The following is a 25,025-nucleotide window of genomic DNA, read 5'->3' on the forward strand; positions in this document are numbered from 1 at the left end:
ACACAAATCATTATCTACCACTAGAGAGTGTAGATATTTGGCTTCAGAAGTAGTCAAAAAAGTCCAACATAAAGCAGGAGAGTTAATTTCTTACCTATGAAACTGATAGAGCTATTTTTGTTTGTTTGTTTTTTAAATAAAGAGACTGCCTCGTGTTAAGTGTGAGGGAAAACAGACATTCTCATATAGAGAAAAGAAAATTGTAAGTTGATACAGTCCTTCTAGAATACAATATGCTAATATATTTCAAACTCTTAAAAATATGAAGACTTTTAAACCAGTTATTCAAGTTCTAGATATTTAAGGAATTAATCAGAGATGTGTGCAAAGGCTGATCTCAAATTAATTTTACTGTTGTTAATTGCAGTGAATAAAAATGCTAACTCTCCAGTAAGAGGGGTGCAGTTAGACAAATCATGGTGCATGTTGCAGACAAATATTTAATAATATGAGAAAATATCCAGAATGGAAGTTAACGCAGATACAAAAGCTGCATTATGCTATGACTCAAGTTATGACTAATAGTATGCATATACATGAATCTATATTGTTATGAACATAATAAGATAATGTATATGCATATTAAAAATACCAGAAGTTGGGGGGCTGAGGAAGGAGAATTGCTTGAACCTGGGAGATGGAAGTTGCAGTGAGCCGAGATTGCACCACTGCACTCCAGCCTGGGCGACAGAGCAAAACTCCGTCCAAAAAAAAAAAATTCCAGAAATTTAACATTGATTACTCTGTGTCAAGATTACAAAGTGCTATTTATTTTATTCTTTCTTCTTTTCTAAAATTGACTTTCCCTCAATTAATTAAAATTAAGCATACACATACATACACACCCAGGTATTTCGCATATTTCAAGTAATAATTATGTATACATTTTTACAGTAATATTTAGAAGGAAGAAAATAACTATATATGTGTATATATATATATAAAGGAAGAAATTGTATGTGTGACATAGATCTTTGGAGTATTAGTCATATTAAAATTGGAAGCAAACTAGAAATAAGCCAAAGGAAAATGTGGAAACAATCTTGGATACTTTAACCTGATAGAGTATTAGATACTAGTTTAAATAATTACTATAAATCAATATGATGCTATATTTGTAAAATAAGTAATTTTATCTAAGTAAAAATGCAGCATCAGAATGAACTAATACACTAGGGTGTCAATTATGCAAAATTCTCATATGCATGTAAATGAGTTCAAGATAAAATACAAAAAAATAGCTTGTTATAGTAAAAAGAGTGTGAGTCTTTTTATTTATGATGCTTTCATTGCATTATTTATCAAATAGTATGAATTATAACATAATTGGGTTTCTCACAGGACACTACTATTAAACTTACAATACATTTGATTACTCATGTTTAAATTGGCTTATGTCTTAAAGTTCAATTCTATTTTGCTTCTGGTCTTTTTCAACCCACATCATTTATCCAAAATTTTTTTTAAAAGTGACATCCTACAAGTGCTATTTTGCTGTTCTGTTCTTTATGGGAAGTGAAAAAAAGCTCCCTCATCTCTGTGTATTCAGGGCCCAGCACACAGCCAGTAGTACTTACTGCATATCAGTGAGATTAATTCAAGTATAAAAACTGGTAAAACATGGCCGAGCGTGGTGGCTCACGCCTGTAATCCCAGGACTTTGGGAGGCCAAGGCGGGCGGATCACAAGGTCAGGAGATCAAGACCATCCTGGCTAACACGGTGCAACCCTGTCTCTACTAAAAATACAAAAAATTAGCCAGGTGTGGTGGCGGCACCTGTAGTCCCAACTACTCGGGAGGCTGAAGCAGGAGAATGGTGTGAACCCGGGAGGTGGAGCTTGCAGTGAGCCAAGATTGCACCGCTGCACTCCAGCCTGAGCAACAGAGCGAGACTCTGTCTCAAAAAAAGAAAAAAAAAATTGGTAAAACATAAGCCTCAATTTCCACTCAGACGTGGGTAACTGGCAGACGCCTGTAAGGCAAATCTCTCCTTTCAATTTTTATTTGTTTGTTTGTTTGTTTGTTGAGACAGGGTCTCGCTTTGCTGCCCAGGCCGGAATTCAGTGGCATGATCATGGCTCACTGTAGTCTCAGGCTCGCACCACTACAGCTATTTTTTTTTAGGTGGGGTTTCACTATGTTGCCCCCTTTTTAGCATGTATTTGCTACCCCTTGTCTTTGCTTCCACTTTAATCTCTTGTCTTATTTTTTCGTCACACTTCTCCATCCCCTTTTTCCTCCCTCCTCTACCTCTCCCTAACCTTTTTTCTCCTCTTTCTATCCTACTTCACCTCTTCTCTTTTCTTCATATACTCAGACTCCTCTGCATTCGGGCCTTCGTATTTCCCACCTACCTCCTTTTCCTCAACGTTCTCTGCCCAGTCCCATCTTCTTGTTCTTCCTATTCTTGTCACTTTTGTCTCTGCCTTCTGTTCCCTTTTTCCATTGGATGCATCATAAAAACACCAAGTTGGAAGCCATTGCTAACTGTTCCTCTTCTTATTTCCCTTCTCCTCTTCTTATTTTTAGTAATAGAACCTGCTACATTTTAGCTGCGCCCCTGGTTACCCAAGTAGAAACTTCATTCCCCAGCCCCCCTTGCAGCTGGGTAAAGACATGTTGCTGAGTTCCGCCCAAAGGAATGTAAGCAGAAGTGATGGAAGTAACTATTTGACCTCTCTTCTTCTTTCTCCCTGTTATTTTCTTCCCACACTCATTCTCTCAATAATCATTTCTCATTGCGAGGCCTTTAATACTCTCATTAGATGACTCAAATTTCTCCCCAGCCAGTCTCCCTGAACTCCTGATCTACACATCTAACCCTATATGACACTTAAATGTCTATTAGGAATATCACTTTTGGCATGTCCCAAATGAAACTCTTGGTCTTCCCTCTAATCCTGCTCCTCTGGAAGCCTTTCCACCTCCTTTAATAGCAGCCCTACTCTTGCAGTCACTCAGGCCAAAAGGCTGACAACTGTCCTGGACTCGTCTCTCTCACACCATATCTCACTCTGTCAGCAAATCCTGTTGGCTCTGCCTTCAAAATACATCCCCAGTCTGCCTGCCCACTTAAAGTCAACCTCACTGCCGTCACTCAGTGTTGGCTACTAAAGTCTTTGCACGAACTAACTGCTGTCACTCAGTGTTGGCTTCTAAAGTCTTTGCACGTAATAGTCTCCTAACTGATCTACCTGTTTTTACTCTTGCCCTCTGCTTTCTGTTCACAGAGGACCCAGAGTGATTCTTTAAGTGTTAAGTTACATCATGCCACTCCTCTGCCCACAGTCCACCGAGGGCTTCCCATCTCAGTATAAACCCAAACCCTTCCATGTGCTTTGGGGCCCTCCCTCTCTGGTTCCCAGACCCCTCTGTCTTCCCTTCTTGCTGGTCTTTGCCTACTCTGTATGGCAACCACGCTTTTGTGCTCCTCAAACAACTCAGGTAAGAACAGGCCCCAGGGCCTCTGAACTGACTATCCATCCCCTCTATTTGCTTTCCTTCAAGTACAGCCACCACTTGCTCTTTTACTTCCTCGTAGTTTCACCTGGTAGGCTCCCTCTTGAAGCGGCCCACCTAACCCCCATCTTTAAATTTCATCTACTCTTCCTAACTACCAACTCTTACCTTGCTTAACTTTCTTCCTGCTTACTATTACCCTCTAGTATTCTCTGTCTTTATGGATGTTGGTTTTCTTCCCCACCCCACCCTGCTCCCAACTCGTGAGGACAGGGATTTTGGTCTTATTTGTTCACTGACTAATGGAGCATAACTTCCTACTTCCTGGTCTGCTGAACAGCTGAGGCTTTAACATGAAAGACACATAATCTTCTATTTTGTCCGAGTCACAGTCATTTGGTCCCTGTTAAAAGAGTTAAACAAAATCCTCGCTGATTATTTCAGTTTCACAAAATGTATTTTTTAAAAGACTTGATTCTCAAGAAGAGAGAATTTTCAGTGAGCAGAATGAAATTCTCTGTGTTTATGTTTCTCATTGCTTTGGGTTCACTGCTGTGGATATCAAATCATTTCAAGATTCCTGTCTCACGCGTCCATGTGAAGAGACCACCAAACAGGCTTTGTGTGAGCAACAAGGCTGTTTATTTCACCTGGGTGCAGGCAGGCTGAGTCCAAAAAGAGAGTCAGCAAGGGTGGTGGGATTATCATTAGTTCTTATAGGTTTGGGGATAGGTGGTGGAGTTAGCAGCAATGTTTTGCGGGCAGGGGGTGGATCTCATAAAGTACATTCTCAAGGGTGGGGAGAATTACAAAGACCCTTCTTAAGGGTGGGGGAGAAACAAATCACAATGGTGGGATGTCATCAGCTAAGGCTATTTTCACTTTTGTGGGTCTTCAGTTGCTTCAGGCCATCTGGATGTATACGTGCAGGTCACGGGATATGATGGCTTAGCTTGGACTCAGAGGCCTGACAATTCCTGTGTTAAATTTGTATAGGCCAATATTAATGGCTAATATCGTAATATTATTTTTGAATATTATTATTAATAAATAATATTAAATATAAATATTATCAACATAGAATCCTGTTGATGGTGTTCTAGGGCCTCCAAAAATCCAATTCCTTTGCTTTTTCCCCACCCACTTCTCTCCTGTTGTTAGTACCATCTTTGGGTCTTGTTGGGAACAGGCCCCCCAAAATCTGGCCATAAACTGGCCCCAAAACTGGCCATAAACAAAAGCTCTGCAGCACTGTGACATGTTTGTGATGGCCATGACACACACGCGGGAAGGTTGTGGGTTTACTGGAATGAGGGCAAGGAACACCTGGCCCACCCAGGGCGGAAAACCGCTTAAAGGCATTCTTAAATCACAAACAATAGCATGAGTGATCTGTGCCTTAAGGACATGCTCCTGCTGCAGATAACTAGCCCAACCCATCCCTTTATTTTGGCCCATCCCTTTATTTCCCATAAGTGATACTTTTAGTTAATCTATAATCTATAGAAACAATGCTTATTACTGACTTACTGTTAATAAATACATGGGTAAATCTCTGTTTGGGGCTTTCAGCTCTGCAGGCTGTGAGACCCCTGATTTCCCACTCCACACCTCTTTATTTCTGTGTGTGTGTCTTTAATTCCTCTAGCAACGCTGGTTTAGGGTTTCCCTGACCGAGCTGGTCTCAGCAGCGTCTTTTGTTTGTTTGTTTGTTTTTGAGACAGAGTCTGGCTCTGTTACCCAGGCTGGAGTGCAGTGGCCTGATCTCTGTGCACTGCAACCTCTGCCTCCCAGGCTCAAGCTATCCTCCCATCTCAGCCTTCCGAGTAGCTGGGACCACAGGCACATGCCACCAGGTCTGGCTAATTTTTTTTTTTCTGCATTTTTAGTAGAGACAGGGTTTCACCTTGTTGCCCAGGCTGGTCTTGAACTCCTGATCTCAAGTGACCTGCCTGCTTCAGCCTCCAAAATGCAGAGATTACAGATGTAAGCCACCACACCTGGCCCCATCTTTTGGTCTTACTCTAAGCAAATAAGCCATAAAGCAATGAAAATATTACACAATGAAAAACACTGTGGAGGTGATGAAAAAACATACCTTTAAATATATATTTATATATATTTCTGTTCATGTGATAGGAGAAGACTGGCAGAGCATAAACATTTGCTGCAAGCCTATTATGTGCCAGGTGATTGTCTTAGTCACTTTTGTCCATCGGGGTCCTGGTGAAGACTCTCATTGTGGCTTGCAGATGGACAGTTTCTCTCTGTGTGCTCATAAGGCAGTGAGAAAGGAGAGCTCTTTCTCTCTTCTTATGAGGTCATTAATCCCAACATGAGGGCCGTATCCTCATGACCTCATCTAACACTAATTACCTCCCGAAGACCCCATCTTCAAATACTAACACACTGGGGGGGTTAGGGCTTCAATGTATGAACTTGGGAGGGACACAATTCAGTCTATAGCAGTAATTAAGAACAGCAACAAGTAAAACTGGGTGTGTAGTATATGCCAGGCACTGTACTAGGCACTTAGGCAAGCCTGAGAGAAAATCTCCACAGAAAGGAAAAAGGAAAGCTGAATTTCCCAGGGTCTCCTCCAGAGGAAGGTTGTGCTGTTCTTTACCCAAATCATCTTGAAAGCCCACTGTGTCCTAAAGCTGATGGAGTACAGAATGGAAGAGCTGACCCAGGGCTCAGCTTCAAGACTTACCTCTCTCCCAGGCTGCAGCTCCAGTAAAGACCCACCAAAAATCAAATGTTAAACGTTCTTCTCAACCTATGAATTCAAGGAGTATCTTATAACTTAAACACACTACATACTTATAACATACCAGGAACCATGTGAGGAACTGGGATATGACCTCTGCTCTCTCAGGCCTATTGGAGAGACATGTAAATGCCACCAACTGCTGAGTAAAACATATGGGGAGAGAGCTTCTACCCCCGAGCAAGAGTACAGAATCAGCCTGCCTAACACAGGGCCTGATATGAACTACATGCTCAGTGAAACGTTTGTGGTGATGACAACTGAATGAGAAATGTTTGCAGAATGTCAACAGAAACTCTCAGAGAACTCAAGCAGAGGGAAAATGATCATTTCCTCCTTTCTCTCGCTACATGCTAGGCCCACATTGTTCCAGAATTACGAGAGAGTCAAAAATAACTCCTTTTCCCATTTTCAGACAGCAGGATGATGTCCTTTCTTAAAACTTACCCAGGAATTACTTAGTGAATATTTCCTATTGTAGATATCACCCACTTCCTAAAGTGGAAATGTCACTTAAAGAAAATCAGACTAAATAAGATGATTTAAAGTTTTATTGAGTAAGCTTCACAAATGGGCATTTTGATTGACATATCCAGGTGCTCATTACCAATCAGACAACCAAAGCTTCATTTTAAAAGTTAAAGCAATCTTGCTGCTCATAAAATATTTTTTAAGCCTTAAATCTGTTCCTAACCAACATTAAATTTCATTCGGCGATATCTATTTATCCATTGCTAGATACCTCCTTTTCAGAAAGAACCTAAGGTACTGTTTTATTCCCATTACAAAGCTCCATCTAAACCACCACAATGATTCATGGAAAGAACATCAGACTTAGCACCAAAAAATTTGTTCAAATCAAGATAGTAACACTTCCTAGCTATATGTCCTAGAGGAAATCAAAATGTTTCTAACCTTAGTTTCCTCATTAGCAAAATAAGGATAACAATGTTGACCTTAAAGGATTGTTTTGAAAATTAAATAAAATAAAATATGCAGATGTAATGTATACATTATAAAGCACCAGAAAATGTAAGACAGTATTATTATTCATGTACGAAGATGGTTCATTCATTATTCAATGCATATTTATTGAACATTCCCACTTGGCAGACTTTTTGCTTGGCAGTGAAGATACAAAGTCAAGAAAAGATAGCCATCACCCATAAGGAGCCTACATTCCAGTGGAGGAACCAAAACTAAAAGGCGGAGGAAAGCTCTGGGTGCTTGGGAGCCAGAAAGAGCTCCTAGACTGGGTATGGGAAGTGAGGGAGGCTTGGGAGCCTCCTGAGGGGCTGACACCAGAAGGAACTCCATCGCTACTGATCCAGCAAGAGTAAACAAATCTGAGTCTCTCCTCTGCGGGGTGGTCCACACACTCCACAGTCCTGGGTCCTAAGAGAGTTCAAAAGCATCCCAACCCCTTAAGGCAGACTTTCTCAACCTCAGCACCATTGATATTTGGTCTGGATAATTCTTTGTTGCAGGGGCTATCCTGTGCAAGGTAGGTTTGGCAGCATCCCTGGCCTTGACTCACTAAATGCCATAGCATGCGCCCCACAAAGCTGTGACACCAAAAACTTCTTCAGACACTGCTAAATGCTCTCTGCAGTGCAAAATTGCCCCCTAGTTGAGAACTACTGCCTAAGGTCATGGAAAACCAATGCAGTTGGTTCTGGAAGGAGTGGAATTCATGCACCCAGTGCCCAGACTTATACTAGATGCTCAATAAATACTGAATGAATGAATGAGTGAATGAGCTTCCTGGAGCCCCTATATATGTTTTGGGACTCATCTGGAAGAGCCCTGGAAGGATAGTTAAGTTTTAAGGTGCCCAAATGAGAGGTACCAATAACACCATGTCCATTTATAAAGTGCTAGGTATAAATTGAATAATCTTGGGCCAGTAGCTCACACTCTCTGAGTCTCAGGTTCCTCAGTTCTTAAATGGGGATGATAATCCCTGTGTTGCAAGATCACTGGGAAAATTAAATGAGAGAATTGTAACATATGCAGCATTAGGGGTCAAGGCACTCATTCTTTTGGTGCAATTGACAAAAGAAATCTTACCAGAATGTCATCCCAGTTAGTGGGTAAAGCTTATGGGCTAGTGTAGTCTGGGCATATATTGCTTTTGTTATAGACATATGGAATACACAATGCCAGGGATTGACATATCAGCTATGCAACTCATCCCTCACAAGCAACCTGGTGAGTTAAAAGGCCCAGAATGTTGTGACTTGCCAAGGACTCTACAGCTAATATGTAGTTCCCTGAACTCCAACAAATCAGTCCATCAGCACTCAGGGCTGGCCAACCTACTGGCTCCACCAGCTCCATCACACTGAGGCTTGTTTGAACTGTGGGTTTGGGGGAAATGCCTTCTATATTCTGTGTTCTGTAGTTTTGTATAGACATAGATCACCAGATCTGGAAATGTCTTCTGAAAATACCGGGAAGGGTCTCCAATTTTTAATTTCATCCTGAAATAAAACACAGATGGTTCAGCATGCTTGCCCCAAATTATTCTTCCCCACTTCACAGCATATGGCCCTGAAGATCTCTTTGCTCGCTTGATTTCTATTGCAGAATGCATAAGGACTTTGGAATCTGACAGAGCAAGACTCCTCCCCTGACTCTTCAACTAATTGTGCAACCTTTGGCCACAATCTTTCTGCACTTTAAATTGTTCATTCATAAAATGGAAATAGTGCAATGCCACAATCCTCTACCTATAATTCCAAAATCTAGAAGAGCCCTGACCTGCGAGACTTTTTTGTGAGTTTGCAGCTAACATTTTTGTCAGCAAAAGTTGATCTAACTAATGTGGGCTATTTTTAGACGTATGTAACTCTACATTCACTTTATCTAGCCGTCCAGTCTCCTGTGTTACTTCACAGAAGGGAGTCACTAGCTCCTGTTCAATTTGTTTTACCATTTATCCAACAAAAAAATAACAAAGAAGACGAAAGCCTGCTGGACATGTCCCTCATTAATTGTAAGGCCACAGTGATAGCCCTTTTACACACAGAGGGAAGGAATTACTTTTCTTTCATCAAAATAAATTTTCTTTTTTTCATCATAGATATAAACTTAGAATTGGATTTTTTAAATTGTTCTCATTTCACATATGATTTGTAGGAATGAAAGCAATCCTTACTTTTTATGCTTTTCTTCATCAATGTGTTCTCCCAAATTCCGGATGAACTTTAGCAGATCACCCACAGTGTTCTGGTAGAAATTGCCTGTTTTTTTATAAAACTCATTCATTTTTTTCATAACAACTTCATTAACCTAAAAAACACACACACACAAATGTGGTAGCAACACAAAATAAATCCTGATGGAATATTCATACCAAAAGGCAAAATATAAATTTGAATATATTCATATATTCTATAATTACCAACTAATTAATAAAGCAAAATAATTTTAAAAGGGAAGTAAATGCTGTATACCAAAATGCTAACTATAATTGTGTCTGGGCCGGGCGCGGTGGCTCACATCTGTAGTCCCAGCACTTTGAGAGGTCGAAATGGGCAGATTACCTGAGGTCAGGAGTTTGAGACCAGCCTGGCCAACATAGTGAAACCTCGTTTCTACTAAAAATACAAAAATTAGCTGGGCGTGGTGGCGCTGCCTGTAACCCAGCTACTTGGGAGACCGAGGCAGGAGAGTCTCTTGAACCTGGGAGGTGGAGGTTGCAGTGAGCTGAGATTGCGCTACTGCACTCCAGCCTCGGCAACGGAGCAAGACTCCATCTTAAAATAATACTTTTTTGTGTGTGTGTGTGAGATGGAGTCTCACTCTGTCGCCAGAGCTGGAGTGCAGTGGCACGATCTCAGCTCACTGCAACCTCTGCCTCCCAGGTTCAAGCAATTCTCCTGCCTCAGCCTCCTGAGTAGCTGGGATTACAGGCACCTGCCACTACGCCCAGCTAATTTTTTTTTTTTTTTTTTTTTTGTATTTTTAGTAGAGACAGGGTTTCACCATGTTGGCCAGGCTGGTCTCAAACTCCTGACCTCGTGATTCGCCCACCTTGGCCTCCCAAAGTGCTGGTCATTACAGGCATGAGACACTGCACTCAGCAAAAAAATTAAAAATTTTTAAAAATTAAAACTATATATATAATTGTGTCTGGACGTGAGATTATAAGTATGTTCAAATGTGTGTCTGTATTTTCCAAGTAAATTGTTTTCATAAGAAATTAAATATATTAAAATATGATTTAAAAATCTTTGACTACTATACTAGGAAATTTGCTTATTATACTATACAATATTTTTATCCTGTGGTCACCCTTTCAAATTCGTACTTGATTACATTTCTTTCTTTAAAAGGGCTGTTCAGACTGAAACCAGGCCTGGCAACCATGGCCACAGTGAACGGTTATTTTGTTTGTTTGTTTTTGTTTTTTTAGGTATATTTCCAAAAGGAATAATTAATATTGTTAAAGTGATCACCCTGCCCAAAGCAATCTACACATTCAACACAATCGCTATCAAAATACCAACATCATTTTTCACAGCGTTAGAAAAAACAATCCTGGTGGCGGGCGCCTGTAGTCCCAGCTACTCCGGAGGCTGAGGCAGGAGAATGGCGTGAACCCGGGAGGCGGAGCTTGCAGTGAGCTGAGATCCGGCCACTGCACTCCAGCCCAGGCAACAGAGCAAGACTCCGCCTCAAAAAAAAAAAAAAGAAAAAACAATCCTAAAATTCACATGAAACCAAAAAAGAGCCCCAATAGCCACAGGCATCTTAAGGAAAAAGAACAAAGTTGGAGGCATCACATTATGATATACCTCTGATTATTCTGCAAGGCTAAGATAACCAAAACAGCACAGTACTGGTATAAAAATAGACACACAGATCAATGGAACAGAACAGAGAACCCACAAATAAAGCCACGTCTCCACAACCAACTGATCTTTGACAAAGTCAGCAAAAACACACACTGGGAAAAGGATACCCTATTCAGTAAGTGGTGCTGGGACAATTAGATTGCCATAGGTAGAAGATTAAAACTAGACCTCTCTCTCACACTGTATACAAAAATCAACTCAAGATGGATTAAAGACTTAAATGTAAGACCTGAAACTATAAAAATAGTAAAAGAAAATCTAAGAAAAACTCTTCTGGACATTGGTCTAGGCAAAGAATTCATGACTAAGACCTCAAAAGCACAAACAACGAAAATAAAGAGAGAGATGGGGTTTAATTAAACTAAAAACTTCTGCACAGCAAAAGAAATAAACAGAGCGAACAAACAACCTGCAGCATGGGAAAAAAATATTTGCAAACTATGCATCCAACAGAGGACTGATACCCAGAATTTACAAGGAACTCAAACAACTTAACAATAAAAAATAATAACCTCATTAAAAGGTGGGCAAATGACATGAATAGACATTTCTCAAAAGAAGACATACAAACGGCCAAAAAGCATATGAAAAAATGCTCTGGAGTGCAGTGGCACCATCTTAGCTCACCGCAACCTCTGCTTCACAGGCTGAAGCAATTCTCATGCCTCAGCCTCCCAAGTAGCTGGGATTACAGATGTGTGCCACAATGCTTGGCTAAGTTTTGTATTTTTAGTAGAGATAGGATTTCACCATTTTGGCCAGGCTGGTCTCAAACTCCTGACCTCAAGTGATCCACCCACCTTGGCCTCCCAAAGTGCTGGGATTACAGGCGTGAGCCATTGCACTCAGCCCAAGAAATCTTACATCAAAAAGATACCTGCACTCATATGTTTATTACAGCACTATTCATAATAGCAAAGATATGGAATCCACCTCAGTGTCCATCAACAGATGATTGGATAAAGAAAATGTTTATATATATATATATATATAATATATATATATTTTAGTCATAAAAAAGAAGAATGAAATCATGTCTTTTGTAGCCACATGGATGGAACTAGAGGCCATTATCAAGTGAAATGACTCACAAACAGAAAGTCAAGTATCACATGTTCTCACTTATAAGTGGCAGCTCAATAATGTGTACACATGGATGTATGGAGTGGAATAATAGAATTGGAGACTTGGAAAGGTGGGAGGGTTGGAGGAGGGAGAGGGATGAGAAATTACTTAATGGGTACAATGTACGTTATTCAGGTAATGGTTAAACTAAAAGCCCAACTTTACCACTACACAATATATCCATGTAACAAAACTGTACTAGTACCCTCTAAAGTTTATATTTTAAACAAGGTTACTTGTTTCTCCTTGCCTGCAGGTATCCCAGGGCAACTCCTTTCATATCATAGTAATGTCATCCTCTTTCTCTGTGCTTGTCACCCTCATAGATACAGAGCCATAGATGGCTCTCAGAAAGAGTTTGGGCTACAAGATCAAAATGCAACAGTCAAGAATCCAGTGGGTCACTTAGGACTGATGAAAGAGCAATGCTAGTGAGGATGCTGCTGAGACTGGCCAGGTGCACTCTGTGCAGAACACCCATGAGAAATGTCAAGCACGTATGTGTGGCAGGATGGGGCAAGTCAAGAACCAATACAGTCATACAAGCTGGAAAACTTGGGTTCCAGACCTATGCTAACAAAATTAATTGTGTCACCATGAAAAGGGGCAAGTCAGCAGGAAAACAAAGTGTAAAATGGGGATTAAAAGGTAAAACTTGAAGTTAAAACTTGAAGTCTATCAAAATTCAATATAAGCTCATGGAATTTCAGGAAAAGAACCAATACATTGGGAATAAAATAACAAGTTCCTCTTTCCAGCTCTGCCAATCTCTGACTGTCCGGGCATGAGTAATTTGAGTGTGGTCTCTGAGCCTCATTTTCCTCAGTGAATAAATGAGTTGGTAGACTTGATGCCATCATAGCTTTGTGTAGTGGTGTGGCTTAAGCACATGGCCTCTGCAGCCATCCTTCCCAGCTTCAAATCCTGGTGCACCCCTTACTGGTTCTGTGTAGTTGGAAAAATTAATTGTCTGTGCCTCAGCTTGCTCATCTGCAAAATATAGATGATTGTCTCAGCAGTTGTGATAAGGATTAAATGTAGTAACTCATGTAAAGTCCCAAGAACTATGGCTGCTACATAATCAAGCACTATGTAATCATTAGCTATCACTATCACAGCTGCTTTCAAATTCCTTTGTTTCTACAAGTTAAAGTTTTAGCCAAAGTTTGACAGACATTCGTTTAGTAGAGTTATGGCACATCTACTCCACGCCAGGGATACAATAACTCACAAGACAATGGGTAGTCTCTGCCTTCATGGAACTTACAGGCTAGCAAGGAAAATGGACCAGAAGCCAGTAATTATGAGTGTGATGTGCAGTCTAGAGACCAGTGAGGGAAGGAAAGCAAAACAAGAATCAGGAGAAGCAGTATCCCAGGTCAGGCCTAGGATAGGAAGCTGTTGGTTTCCAAGACCTGAAGATTATGGGTTCTCCCATAGTGCTTTGCACATGTCCCTGGGATGCCCAGCACACATCCCACAGCATCATTTCCATGGGCTTCTCAGCCCCACAGGGACACACTGTATTCTGCTTTGTATGCTCAGGGCCTTGCATGGGTGGTCTAGCACATAATTGGTATTGTATAGATGTTTGTTAATTAATAATGAAAGTTCTGACAGTACTGACTAGATTGAGATGGTGAACAATTTTTGTAGAGTTCCACTATACTTAATGCAAGTTACATGGAACTTTTCTTAAAGAGAGCAATTTGAAAGATCATCTTTTCTTCATAGTCTATTTCCTCAGGCACAATGTAGGTCTGTGTGTGGATCCTGAGAGCTGGGCTGTTCACAGGCAGTGGAGGCAGCCAGGCCGTACCCGGACTGAAACGCCTCATGGTGAAGCACTTCCCTTAGATTAAGTTCTATTTAGTCAGCTGCTCTTGCCGTAATGGTAATAGGATTATCAGCCAAGTGTGAGGGAAAGGCTCATGGGCTGGAATAAGGCCATCCAGGGGGGTCCTGAATAAAAGTCTATCAGAGAGGCATGAGTCTGAATGGGACAGAGAGAGGGCCAGCTTCTGAAAGTGGAAGTAGACACCCCAGTGGGGAGCCTAAGGGAATAGGGATGGGGAGGGCAGGAGAGGAAATCACCTCTTTCAGGCTCTGGTTGGCCACTGGTATAAAATAAGATAGGAAAACTAACATAAAATATTTCACAAATTCTTATTCCTGGAATAACCTCTGCGCTGTAGGAATTATTCATACCTTAGTCGTCCACTTGTCAAAACTTACGGAATGTTCAGAAGGCCCAGGTTTCAGTAGTCTGAGGATCTCACTTTCATGTTTTCGTGTTTTGATGTCGGATTCATTTCCCACATTCCGAAGCGTCCTATAGCGGCTGAAGATGACTAAATGATCTAAATGATCATGATCACCCCATCCCTCCCTTTCCTTTTCTAGAAAAAGGAAACAGATTTTGGCGTTTTTGTGTTTTCTTTTTCTTTTTTTTTTTTTTTTTTTTTTTGAGATGGAGTCTTGCTCTGTCCCCCAGACAAGAATGTAGTGGCACAATCTTGGCTCACGGCAACCTCCACCTCCCGGGTTCAAGCAATTCTCCTGCCTCAGCCTCCCAAGTAGGTGGCATTACAGGCACCTGCCACCACGCTCGGCTAATTTTTGTATTTTTAGTAGAGACAGGGTTTCACCATGCTGACCAGGCTGGTCTGGAACTCCTGACCTTGTGATCTGCCCGCCTCGGCCTCCCAAAGTGCTGGGATTACAGGCGTGAGCCACCACGCCTGGCCAGATTTTGATTTTTAATAAAAGTAATACAACCATGTCTCCAAAAATTCTGCATGATGGGAGAGGCAAGCATCTCTTTTTTCCCCCCTTATTCTTCAGAAATGAACAGCAGACTCCAGAGAGGTTAAGTCATCTCTCCAAGGACACACAGCCAGTAAATCCCAAGCTGAGAAAAAAGCCTGGGTCTCCTGATATGCAGCCCAGACTTCTGTCTGCACCACCTCACCCTCTCCATCCTGGAGGCCTGTGGCATCTGCTCAAAGTTTTACTTACCTCTCCCAAGTCCAAAAGAAGGGATGACCTAACAAGTCACTCAGACAGTCCCTCACATGTTCCCCAGGGTGGAAGAGACGATGAATGAGGTCCTTAGTTTCCTCATCTGGAGAAAGTTGAACTACCTCTTCATTACTTTGAGCCTTCAGCTCCTCAAATGAGATGTTTCCCTTCTTTACCACATAGAGGACCAGCCGTCCAAGGTCCTGCACAAAAGCCAAAAATCAAGCCAAAGGTGCTTACTAATTATTAGGGTTACCCTGGAAGGAGTGGTGCAGGCTATTAGCAAACAAGATGATAGGAGGAATCTGAAGTAGTCTGTAGGCTTGTTAGGGAGGGAAGACACAGATTTGTGCATAGAGACCTCTTCAAGGCAGTATGTAGCCCATGCCACTTAGTTTTATGAAGAGCAAAAGATCCATATGAGTCACAGTTGTTAGGGCAGACTGCTCAGAGGAAGAGAGATTTGAGCTGGGCCGCAAATGTATGGATAGAATATAGATAAATTGAGGAAAGGGAGAATGCTTTAAACAAAGGGAGAACTGGGAGCCTGGCTGGGAACTGGGACTTCGGGTCTGAGGCTATATCACGCAGCAAATAAAAAAGTCAGTCCAGGCCAGGAGAGGTGCAGTGATGACCCCAGGGATTAGGCCATGGCCAGGAGGAAAGGCCAAGAAGAAGGTCACCTAAGGAACTCTTTGCACTAGCCACCAGTCAAGGAAGGAGCTGAAATCTGATGCCACCAAACCAGGAGGCCAGACATATGGATGGAGAGTCTTGTCCATTGGGTTGAAAGTGCAGCACCCTGCAAAACTCTCCAGGAAAGACCTACCCTGAAAGGGTCGGAATCAGCCTGGGAGCTTTGGTCTATAGCGGCCAATCTCCATGCCCTCTCAGGAGCAACAGCTGTTTCAGAGTCGTCATCTTTTTGGCCAAGCTTTGGCCAAGCTGGGAATTGACCTCACTCCTCCCAGGAGTTTTCAGAGAACCTTAGTATCCAGCCTTCTTCAGAGCGTAGCCCACGAGTTTGAATTTGTGGTGAAAGAAACCTCACTTACTTTGTTCTTAGGTAGAAAAATAACTCCTCAATGAATACAGGAGATATTTGAAATTCTCTCCTGGAGAGGAGATGTGGCATGCTCAGTTTATTTACTTATTAAGCTAATGGAGGAAGAGAGATTCAAAGAGATACAGTAAGGGGACACAGCGACAGCCAACTCCGCACCGACCCAAGCTGTTGCACGTTCCCCTTGTCATCTTGAAAGCTCTGCTGAAGGAGAAGCCCAAGGAAATGCCGTGGCCTGCAGGGGAGTCAGGACAGTGAGCAAGATGGGGAAAGCCTTGAACGTTCTTTTTTTCCTGGTTAAAATAGAAAGCCCTCCAATTGCCCATAGGAAATAAGGTAAAGAACTGTGATGGTTAATATTGAGTGTCAACTTGATTGGATTGAAGGATGCAAAGTATTATCCCTGGGTGTGTCTGTGAGGGTGTTGCCAAACGAGAGTAACATTTGAGTCAGTGGACTGGGAGAGGGAGACCCACCTTCAGTCTGGGTGGGCACCATCTAATCAGCTGCCAGCATGGCTAAAATAAAGCAGGCAGAAAATGAAAGAGCAGATGACTTGCTAAGACTTCTGGCCTTCCTCTTTCTCCTGTGCTGGATGCTTCCTGCCCTCAAACATCAGTATCCAAGTTCTTCAGCTTATGGACTTTTGCACTTGCACCAGTGGTTTGCCAGGGGCTCTCAGGCCTTTGGCCACAGAGTGAAGGCTGCACGTCAGCTTCCCTACTTTTGAGGTTTTGGTACTCAGACTGATCCACCACTGGCTTCCTTGTTCCTCAGCTTGCAGATGGCCTATTGTGGGACTTTATGTTGTGACAATTCTCCTTAATAAACTCCCTTTCATATATACATATGTCCTACTAGTTCTGTCCCTCTAGAGAACCCTGACTACTACATGAAAGAATAAGGAGGCAGTAAGAAGAAAGGTAAACTGGATTGTAGAATTTACCTCTAGATCTCTCTTGACTTCCTGTGGATCTCCAGTCCACTTGATGCTCTTATCAAAATCTGCCAGGTGAACAGCATTCTTAGAATCTAAGGAAAAGTGTGCAGAGGCACATTGAAAATACTCATTCTCTGGCCGGGCGCGGTGGCTCAAGCCTGTAATCCCAGCACTTTGGGAGGTCGAGACGGGTGGATCACGAGGTCAGGAGATCGAGACCATCCTGGCTAACACAATGAAACCTCGTCTCTACTAAAAATACAAAAATTAGCCGGGTGAGGTGGCGGGTGCCTGTAGTCCCAGCTACTCGGGAGGCTGAGGCAGGAGAATCGCATAAACCCGGGAGGCGGAGCTTACAGTGAGCTGAGATCTGGCCACTGCACTCCAGCCAGGGTGACAGAGCGAGACTCTGCCTCAAAAAAAAAAAAAAAAAAAAGAAAGTACTCATTCTCCATAAAGTGAGAGTCAATTGATTTACATAAACATGTAACATGCTGTAAAAATCATCATCTCCGTGGAAGGCAATAATAAACCTTGTATCTGTATTGCCATTCACCCCTCAAAACACCGCCATGTGCACTGTTTCATTTGATCTATTAGGTACCTGCCAAGAGCAGCACTTACATTTTATTTTTTCCAGGTCAGGGGGTAGGAAGGGATGAGGACAAATTTTTTTTATTATACTTTATGTTCTAGGGTACAGGTGCACAATGTGCAGGTTTGTTACATATGTATACATGTGCCATGTTGGTGTGCTGCACCCATTAACTCGTCATTCACATTAGGTGTATCTCCTAATGCTGTCCCTCCCCTCTCCCCCACCCCACGACAGGCCCCAGTGTGTGATGTTCCCCTTCCTGTGTCCAAGTGTTTGCATTGTTCAGTTCCCACCTATGAATGAGAACATGCAGTATTTGGTTTTCTGTTCTTGTGATAGTTTGCTGAGAATGATGGTTTCCAGCTGCATCCACGTCCCTACAAAGGACATGAATGGGATGAGGATAAATTTAACCAGCTCCTCGCTCATGCAGTTCCAGGGGCCAAAAGCACAGATTTGTAAAGGAGCTGTTCCCTTACACTGAGCTTAAATCTCAGTGCATGTCTATGGATCAGGTATGTACTCTGCTTAGACCTTTAGGCAAGAACAGCCTTTCCTGAGCACCTATGATGTATCAAATGCCTTACCACTTCATCATCACACTTAGACCTCATAACAAACTGATGAAGGAGGCATTATCAGTCTCAAGTGAAGAAACTGAGGCTCACAGTATCAACTGACTTGTCTGAGGTTATAAAGCTACAAACTAGGCTTCAAGTCACCCTAATCATTGCTGAAGCCCTGGCTTGCTACCCTGTACCATATTGCTTCCTGGGACTTTCCAGTCAGCTCTGCTTTTCTTTTAACATTTAAAAGAAAATGCTATTTTTCTTTCCTTTGTTTGGCTTGGACCAGTGGATTCTGACTTGTTCTGCCTTGGAGTCTGTGTCTTCACTACATCACATGTTGTCCCGACATCCTCAACTTTGACCTCAATTTTGCCAGTAAATTTCATGGTTACTGCCACCTTGTCTGAAGGAACTCACCTCTAGGATTCTCAAATTTCTAGAGCTACTTTGATCCATGACAGGCCATCATCTGTTTATTTTGCCAATGGCAATATAAGGCTAGCCTGGTATTCTGTTGGCATCAACCAACCTCCATGTAGACTAACAGAACCCAGTTATAATTGGTAGCAGGAGACACTGCACTGTAATTATGAATTTGTTGTAATGATCCTCAAATTGAATCATCCACATTTACTCTAGGCCTTTCCTCCCTGCAATGAAAAACTTTTCCTTTCGTAAACAGAGATCCCACAATTTCTAAGAGAGAATTGGAATTGCGGACTCACCTATTAAGATGTTTTGTGGTTGCAGATCCTGGTGGGTGTATGCACAGGACAAGTGTAATTCTTGAACAGCCATAAATATAGATGACAGGACATTTCGGGCAAACTCATCTTCCTCATTTTCCACATCTTCCCCTCTGTGCACCTCCAAACACGCTTCCAGAGTCTGCTCACAGAGAGTGACACACACAAACAAATGGCCCCTGTGGCTCTCACTCCCATAGAATGTCACCAAGTGACTGTTCTCTCGGCTGCTTTGCAGACAAGAGACTTCCTGCCGTGCACGTGGGCTGCCCTCACAGAACGTCTTCACGGCTACTTCTTGCTTCTCATAGAACCCTAGGTAGATGCCTCCTTCTGAAGTATCAGCAATTTTGTATTTTTCATCAATAAAGAACTTGAGTTTGCCAATCATAGGGCGGTATATTCTGTGGAGATCCTTCAGGGCTGCCCCCCAGTGTGAGCTCTGAGGCTTCCAGTCTTCGGCAGGAGGGTGAAAATGTTCTTTGGCTCCATGAGAGAGAAGTAACTTCACAAGGGAACTGTCATAATTCCGCCTGGCTATCATAACAAGATCCCCACAATCTGTACTGGCTCCACGGTCGCACAGTAACTGGGCGATTTTCTTCAGTTTGAGTTCAACAGCAAGCAGCAGTGCTGTTTTGCCATCACTGTCTGTGTCATTAATCTCTATGTGCTCTTGCTCCAGAAGCCTCTGCACCAAACCCAAGTGCTTCTTCTCCACTGCCAGGATCAAGGGCGTCTTCCCTCTTTCTCCCCTCACATTGACATCAGCCCCATGGTCCAGCAGCAGATGCGTAATAGCCTCCACATCCCTATTGTGAGAGCTCAGGAGAGCATGGATCAAGGCATTTCTGCCCATATTGTCACAGGCGTTGACATCTGCCCCCATCTCATCAAGGAGAATCTTCAAGACCTCTACGTGTCCTTCTTTGGCAGCGTCCATGAGAGCTGTGGCTCCTCCTTTCTTCAGCCGCTCTTGATCTTCCTTTGTCTTTCGCCTCAAATTCACATTTGCTCCTCTCTCATAAAGGAATTTTAGGGCTTTGACATTACCATACACAGCGGCTTCCATGAAGGCTGTGAAGCCATAAAAATCACACTCATTGACATCTGCTCCTTTAGAAAGGAAAAGTTCCAGCAGCTTCACGTTCCCTGCAATCGCTGCGATGATAAAAGGCGTGGCCCCATTCTTCTTCCTCAGAACAGGGTCCGCATCATAACGAAGCAGAAGTTCCACAATGTCCTCCCTGCTCATTTGTACTGCGTTATGCAGAGGTGTCCAACCCCCTTCCTCTTCCTGAAAATTAACGTTGGCCCCACCTTCCAGCAATTGCTGGACCAGGTCAACATCTTCGGTTTGAACAGCTTTAATCAGCAGGTGATTGTCTTCCACTGTAGCCCTTCTACCACTGGAGGACGTGGGTCCCTCGTGGGGGTTGTTATGATCCCTGGTCTCCATGACAGTAAATGCCACCTGCTACCACTTTTGCCTTTTCCTTGAGAAAATGCAAACTTACCTCCTTGCACTTAATCAAAGAAGCTTTGAGTGTAAATTGGGATTCTCTGGCAACAGAGCAGCAGTGTGAGGAAGGAACAATGTTCTCAGTCTTCTGATATTCCACCTGGCGACAAAGAGAGGTGCTTTGTAATTTTACAATAGGGAGAAAACACTTGGATTAGAGAAATTAATTATATTAGCATTTTTCTAATATATATATTTATTTCTTATAAAACTTTTAAATTACAGAATATTATAAATATATGTAAATTCAAAATAAGAAAATTATTTCTCTAGTCCCAATGCCCAGAAACAGCCAATGATAATATTTTAGCGTATTTCTATATATTTATTAAGACATTTGGAATTATACCCTGTTAGTAACTTTGTATCCTACTTTGTTTCATTTAATGCCATACCATAAGTCATTTCCTATGTTACTGCAAAGTCTTGTAAAACATTTTTCATGGCTGTGTAATATGAAATCATACAGTTGTTTCATTTCTCTATTACTGAATGGTTTTCAAAAATAAGTTTTAAAGGGTTTTTTAAAATTTAAAAATTCTAAATGATGTTGCAGCAAATTCAGCTTATTTTAGTTTATTTTCTTATGATAGATCTTATGATAGATTTCATATGATAGACTTCAAAGAATTGAATGACTATTCAAAAGATATGATTGCATTTAGGATTTTTAACCTGTATTAACAAATTGCTTTCAATGTCATATAAATATATTCTTACCAGAGATAGGTGGCTTCTTAAAAAAAAAAAAAAAGAAGACTCTGAAAATATGCACATCAATCATTTATCAATAAAAAAAGAAGAACCCTCATTCAATAGGAAAAATATATTTCTTGGCTTTTTTTCCCTTCGCATTTCTCATGTCACCATGAAGGTTGATCACTGTGTTTGCTGACTCTATGCATGTCCTCTTTGTATAACCGTGTGCCCCTGTTTAAAGTACAGACAATATCTGACTTATGATAGTTCAACTTACGATTTTTTTGACTTTGCAATGGTGGAAAAACCATAAACATTCAGTAGAAACCACACTTCAAGTACACATACAACCATTCTGTTTTTTACTTTCAGCATAGCGTTCGATAAATACATGAGACATTTAACACTTTATTATAAAATAAGCTTTGAGCTAGATGATTTTGCCCAACTGTAGCCTAATGTAAGTGTTCTGAGCACATTTAAGGTAAGCTAGGATAAGCTATGACGTTCAGTAGATTAGGTGTATTAAATGTACTTTTGACTTAAAATATTTTCAATTTAGGATGGGTTTATCTGTATGTAACCCCATCATAAGTCAAGGAGTATCTGCAGTAGTGAAAAGAGCTCATACTCTGACCTTAGGGAGATTTAAGTTTGAACTTGTGGCTGCGTAATTTTTTACTATTACTTCCTGTAACCTTGGATTGTTGAATCTCAATTTTCTGCTTCCTGAAATAGAGACAAAAACAAATAGTCATGCGTGTAAACTACAGTCATGTGTGTAAAGTACAAAATATTAGCCTCTCAGTGAATGTTAGAGCTAATTATATCTCTTTATGAAGAAAAAAATTGCTTAATGAATTCTGTTCTCCCTACACATGTGCATATAGCTGCTACATGAATAGGCAACTGGCAGCTATCAATTTCATCCAACTGTCAATCAGATCTGAGAATTACAGATCCAGTTCAATCATCAGCCCGAAACTGTTGCCTGAATATTTAAATAACTGTATCTGCTATAGATTTCACGAAGCAACCCTTTTACAGCAATCTCACCACTCTGACGGTTTCAAAGCCTCAAAGGTTAACCGATTAGCCTCTTAGAGGTTTAATTAATTGTGCAACACAAACACGATCACCAGGCAATGAAATCTTTGAACTAAAGTGTTTGTGTAGACAGTCCCCATTACAATCAGATGTGAGGTGGGCTGGTATAAACAAAGGAGCCGAGAAGGAGAGGAAATATCAGGAAGCCCTGAGTGGCACATCAGAGTTGAGAAGAGACCAGCCCGCGGAAGCACCGCAACAGACAATCCTGCTTTCAGTTTCATTTCTCAATGCCACCAGAGATGCCTGAGAAACTGAGAACATGGATAAATGATGTGTGGACTGTGACAGAACCCTGGAAAGGCACTAGAGGAAGATCCCTCCGGGCAGCCAAGGGCTGGGAGCTCCCCTCCCACTTCCCAAGTTCTCCAGCACCTGGCCTCTCCAGTCTCCGAAGCCCAAGAATTCTTCAAGATCGACTTCTCGAGCTTTTCTAGCTTTCCTCCTTCTGCCCGCCTTACCTGCTCAACTCAGACGTCTCAGTTATTCCTTTGGCAGCCACTAAGCCTGGAAGACTGTTTGCAGCCGGAGCAGCTTCCTCCTTCTGCGTCACTGAGCAAGCAGGGAGGAGCCAAGAAAGGAGTGAGGAATGTGGTAGTGGAGGGAAAGCAGCCACAGGCTCACTCTGGCACCAGGAGCCAAGCTTCTGCTTGCATACCTTCTGGAGGAAAGCAATGGCCACTTTCTGTCTGCTGATGAGGAATGTGATGCCCCGGGTTGTGTCACTCACCTCTCAGTCTTGCAGTCTTTCAGGTGGCAGCAGTCAACTCTGTCCATCACTCTTTCATCCTTTCTTTGTCATTGCAAATTCTGGCCTTCTTGGAACAGAGGAATGGAAAGTAAACAATAAAATATTAAGCACCTATTGTGTGCCAGACACAATACTTTACATGCAGCATGATCCCAGTTAACCCCTGACAATCTTGTTGATTATGAAACTCAGGCTCACAGAAGCCAAGTAAGCCGAAAGCCCAAGCCCTGTCACCTGCCTCAGCTCACTCAACTCACAACTCTGAGGTAGTTGCAGCCTCCTCAGAAGGGCACTGGACTGGCAGTCTGGAGACCCTATCCTACAGCCAGCTCTGTGGCTGCTTAGCTGAGTGACCTCAGGCATGTGATTTAACCATGTCGGGCCTCAGTTCTCTCCTGTAACTTGGTTTTGAAGGTTCCTTTCTGCTCTACAAGTTCTGTTCTTGACTATCTTCCTAGCACTGAGCTGTGTACTGTGTACTTACTGCTGCAGTGGAAAGTATTTCCATCCCCAAAGAATACCCAGCCTTGCTGGGGAGACAAAGCCCTGAGACTTGTGAACAGCAAGTAGTGGGTGGTCACTTGATGACCGGCTGGGTCGCCATCCAGACCTGGGGCCTCTACCACCCCTTATACACCAGGGACTCCCAGGCCTCGCTCTTTAACCCCAGCCTCTCTGCTGCGCTTTAGACCTACAGATCTCGAATATGTGTCAAATGGAAACACTCATCTTTTCCTAAATCTGCCCCTCCTCCCATTTATCCCATCTCCACAAATAGCACCCCCACCTGGAGGCCACCCCTCATCCTCATCCCAACACCAAGTCTCTTGCTTTCATCTGCAAAGGGATGACCAGTCGAGTCCTTGTCATCATTTACAGCAAGAAACTGATGACTTGCTTCCTAGCTTCTCATCCATTATTCCACCCTGCATCATTGACTCACCATCATTTTCAGGACAAAGTTCAAAATCCTTAACCCATTATTCATTTAATTAATACTTATTGGACAGGCATGGTGGCTCACGCCTGTAATCCCAGCAGTTTGGGAGGCCGAGGCAGGCGGATCACCTGAGTTCAGGAGTTCAAGACTGCGTCTCTACTAAAAATACAAAAAGTAGCCAGGCGTGGTGTCATGCACCTGTAATCCCAGCTACTCGGGAGGCTGAGGCAGGAGAATTGCTTGAACCCGGGAGGTGGAGGTTGAAGTGAGCCAAGATAGCACTACTACACTCCAGCCTGGACGACAGAGCGAGACTCCATCTCAAAAAAAAAGAAAAGAACTTACTGAGCCCTGACTATGCTGTCAGTGACTCTTCTGTATGTCTGGCATAGAGTGATTTACTGCACCAGTTCCTCAGGGAGTTCTTGGAGTTTGTAGTTTAATAGGGATAAATAGATAATAAACAGTCGAAAAACCCAACATACATGATTTCAGGTTGTAATACAGTCCCTGCCTGTCCCTACTCCTCATGGATATCATCAGTGCTACCCTCCAGTTCCCCATCACATTATGTCACATGCTTCTACCTCCGCGTCTTGGCCTATGCTGCTTTGCTACCAGAGCTAATGATGGTAGTAAGAGTGATGAAGATGTGGATGATTCTGTTAATAGTGACAAACATTTACATAGCTCTTTAATATGGTCCAGGGACTGTTCTGAACACTTCATATATGTATTAAATTGTTTAATCTTATCCTTATGACGTCGGTACTATTTTTGTCCCTATTTTGCAGATGAGAAAACTGAAGCATAAAGCGGTTAAGCAACTTGCTCTAAGGATTTGATCTATAT

General features: G+C 42.3%; 1 protein-coding gene across 4 annotated transcripts; it reads right to left on the minus strand.

Moving 5' to 3' along the window:
* Window positions 1-6,770: 6,770 nt before the first annotated feature.
* RNASEL (ribonuclease L) lies at window positions 6,771-23,095 on the minus strand. Of its 4 annotated transcripts, XM_033196568.1 has the most exons (8): window positions 22,944-23,049; window positions 22,013-22,104; window positions 19,134-20,776; window positions 17,248-17,333; window positions 15,236-15,441; window positions 14,426-14,558; window positions 9,391-9,524; window positions 6,771-8,713 (listed from the first exon to the last, which is right to left on the minus strand). In XM_033196568.1, the coding sequence occupies exons 3-8, from the start codon at window positions 20,611-20,613 to the stop codon at window positions 8,527-8,529; spliced, it is 2,226 nt and encodes a 741-aa protein (XP_033052459.1). In that variant the 5' UTR covers window positions 20,614-20,776; window positions 22,013-22,104; window positions 22,944-23,049; the 3' UTR covers window positions 6,771-8,526. The 4 variants fall into 4 exon arrangements, with proteins under 4 accessions (XP_033052459.1, XP_033052461.1, XP_033052458.1 ...); XM_033196570.1 differs by lacking the exon at window positions 22,013-22,104 and having other exon boundaries at window positions 14,453-14,558; window positions 22,944-23,095; XM_033196567.1 differs by lacking the exon at window positions 22,013-22,104 and having other exon boundaries at window positions 22,944-23,095.
* Between the last annotated feature and the right edge of the window lie 1,930 nt (window positions 23,096-25,025).

This window comes from Trachypithecus francoisi, unplaced genomic scaffold, assembly GCF_009764315.1.
Source record: "Trachypithecus francoisi isolate TF-2019V2 unplaced genomic scaffold, Tfra_2.0 Lachesis_group5, whole genome shotgun sequence".
In the NCBI taxonomy this organism is placed as follows: Eukaryota; Metazoa; Chordata; class Mammalia; order Primates; family Cercopithecidae; genus Trachypithecus; species Trachypithecus francoisi.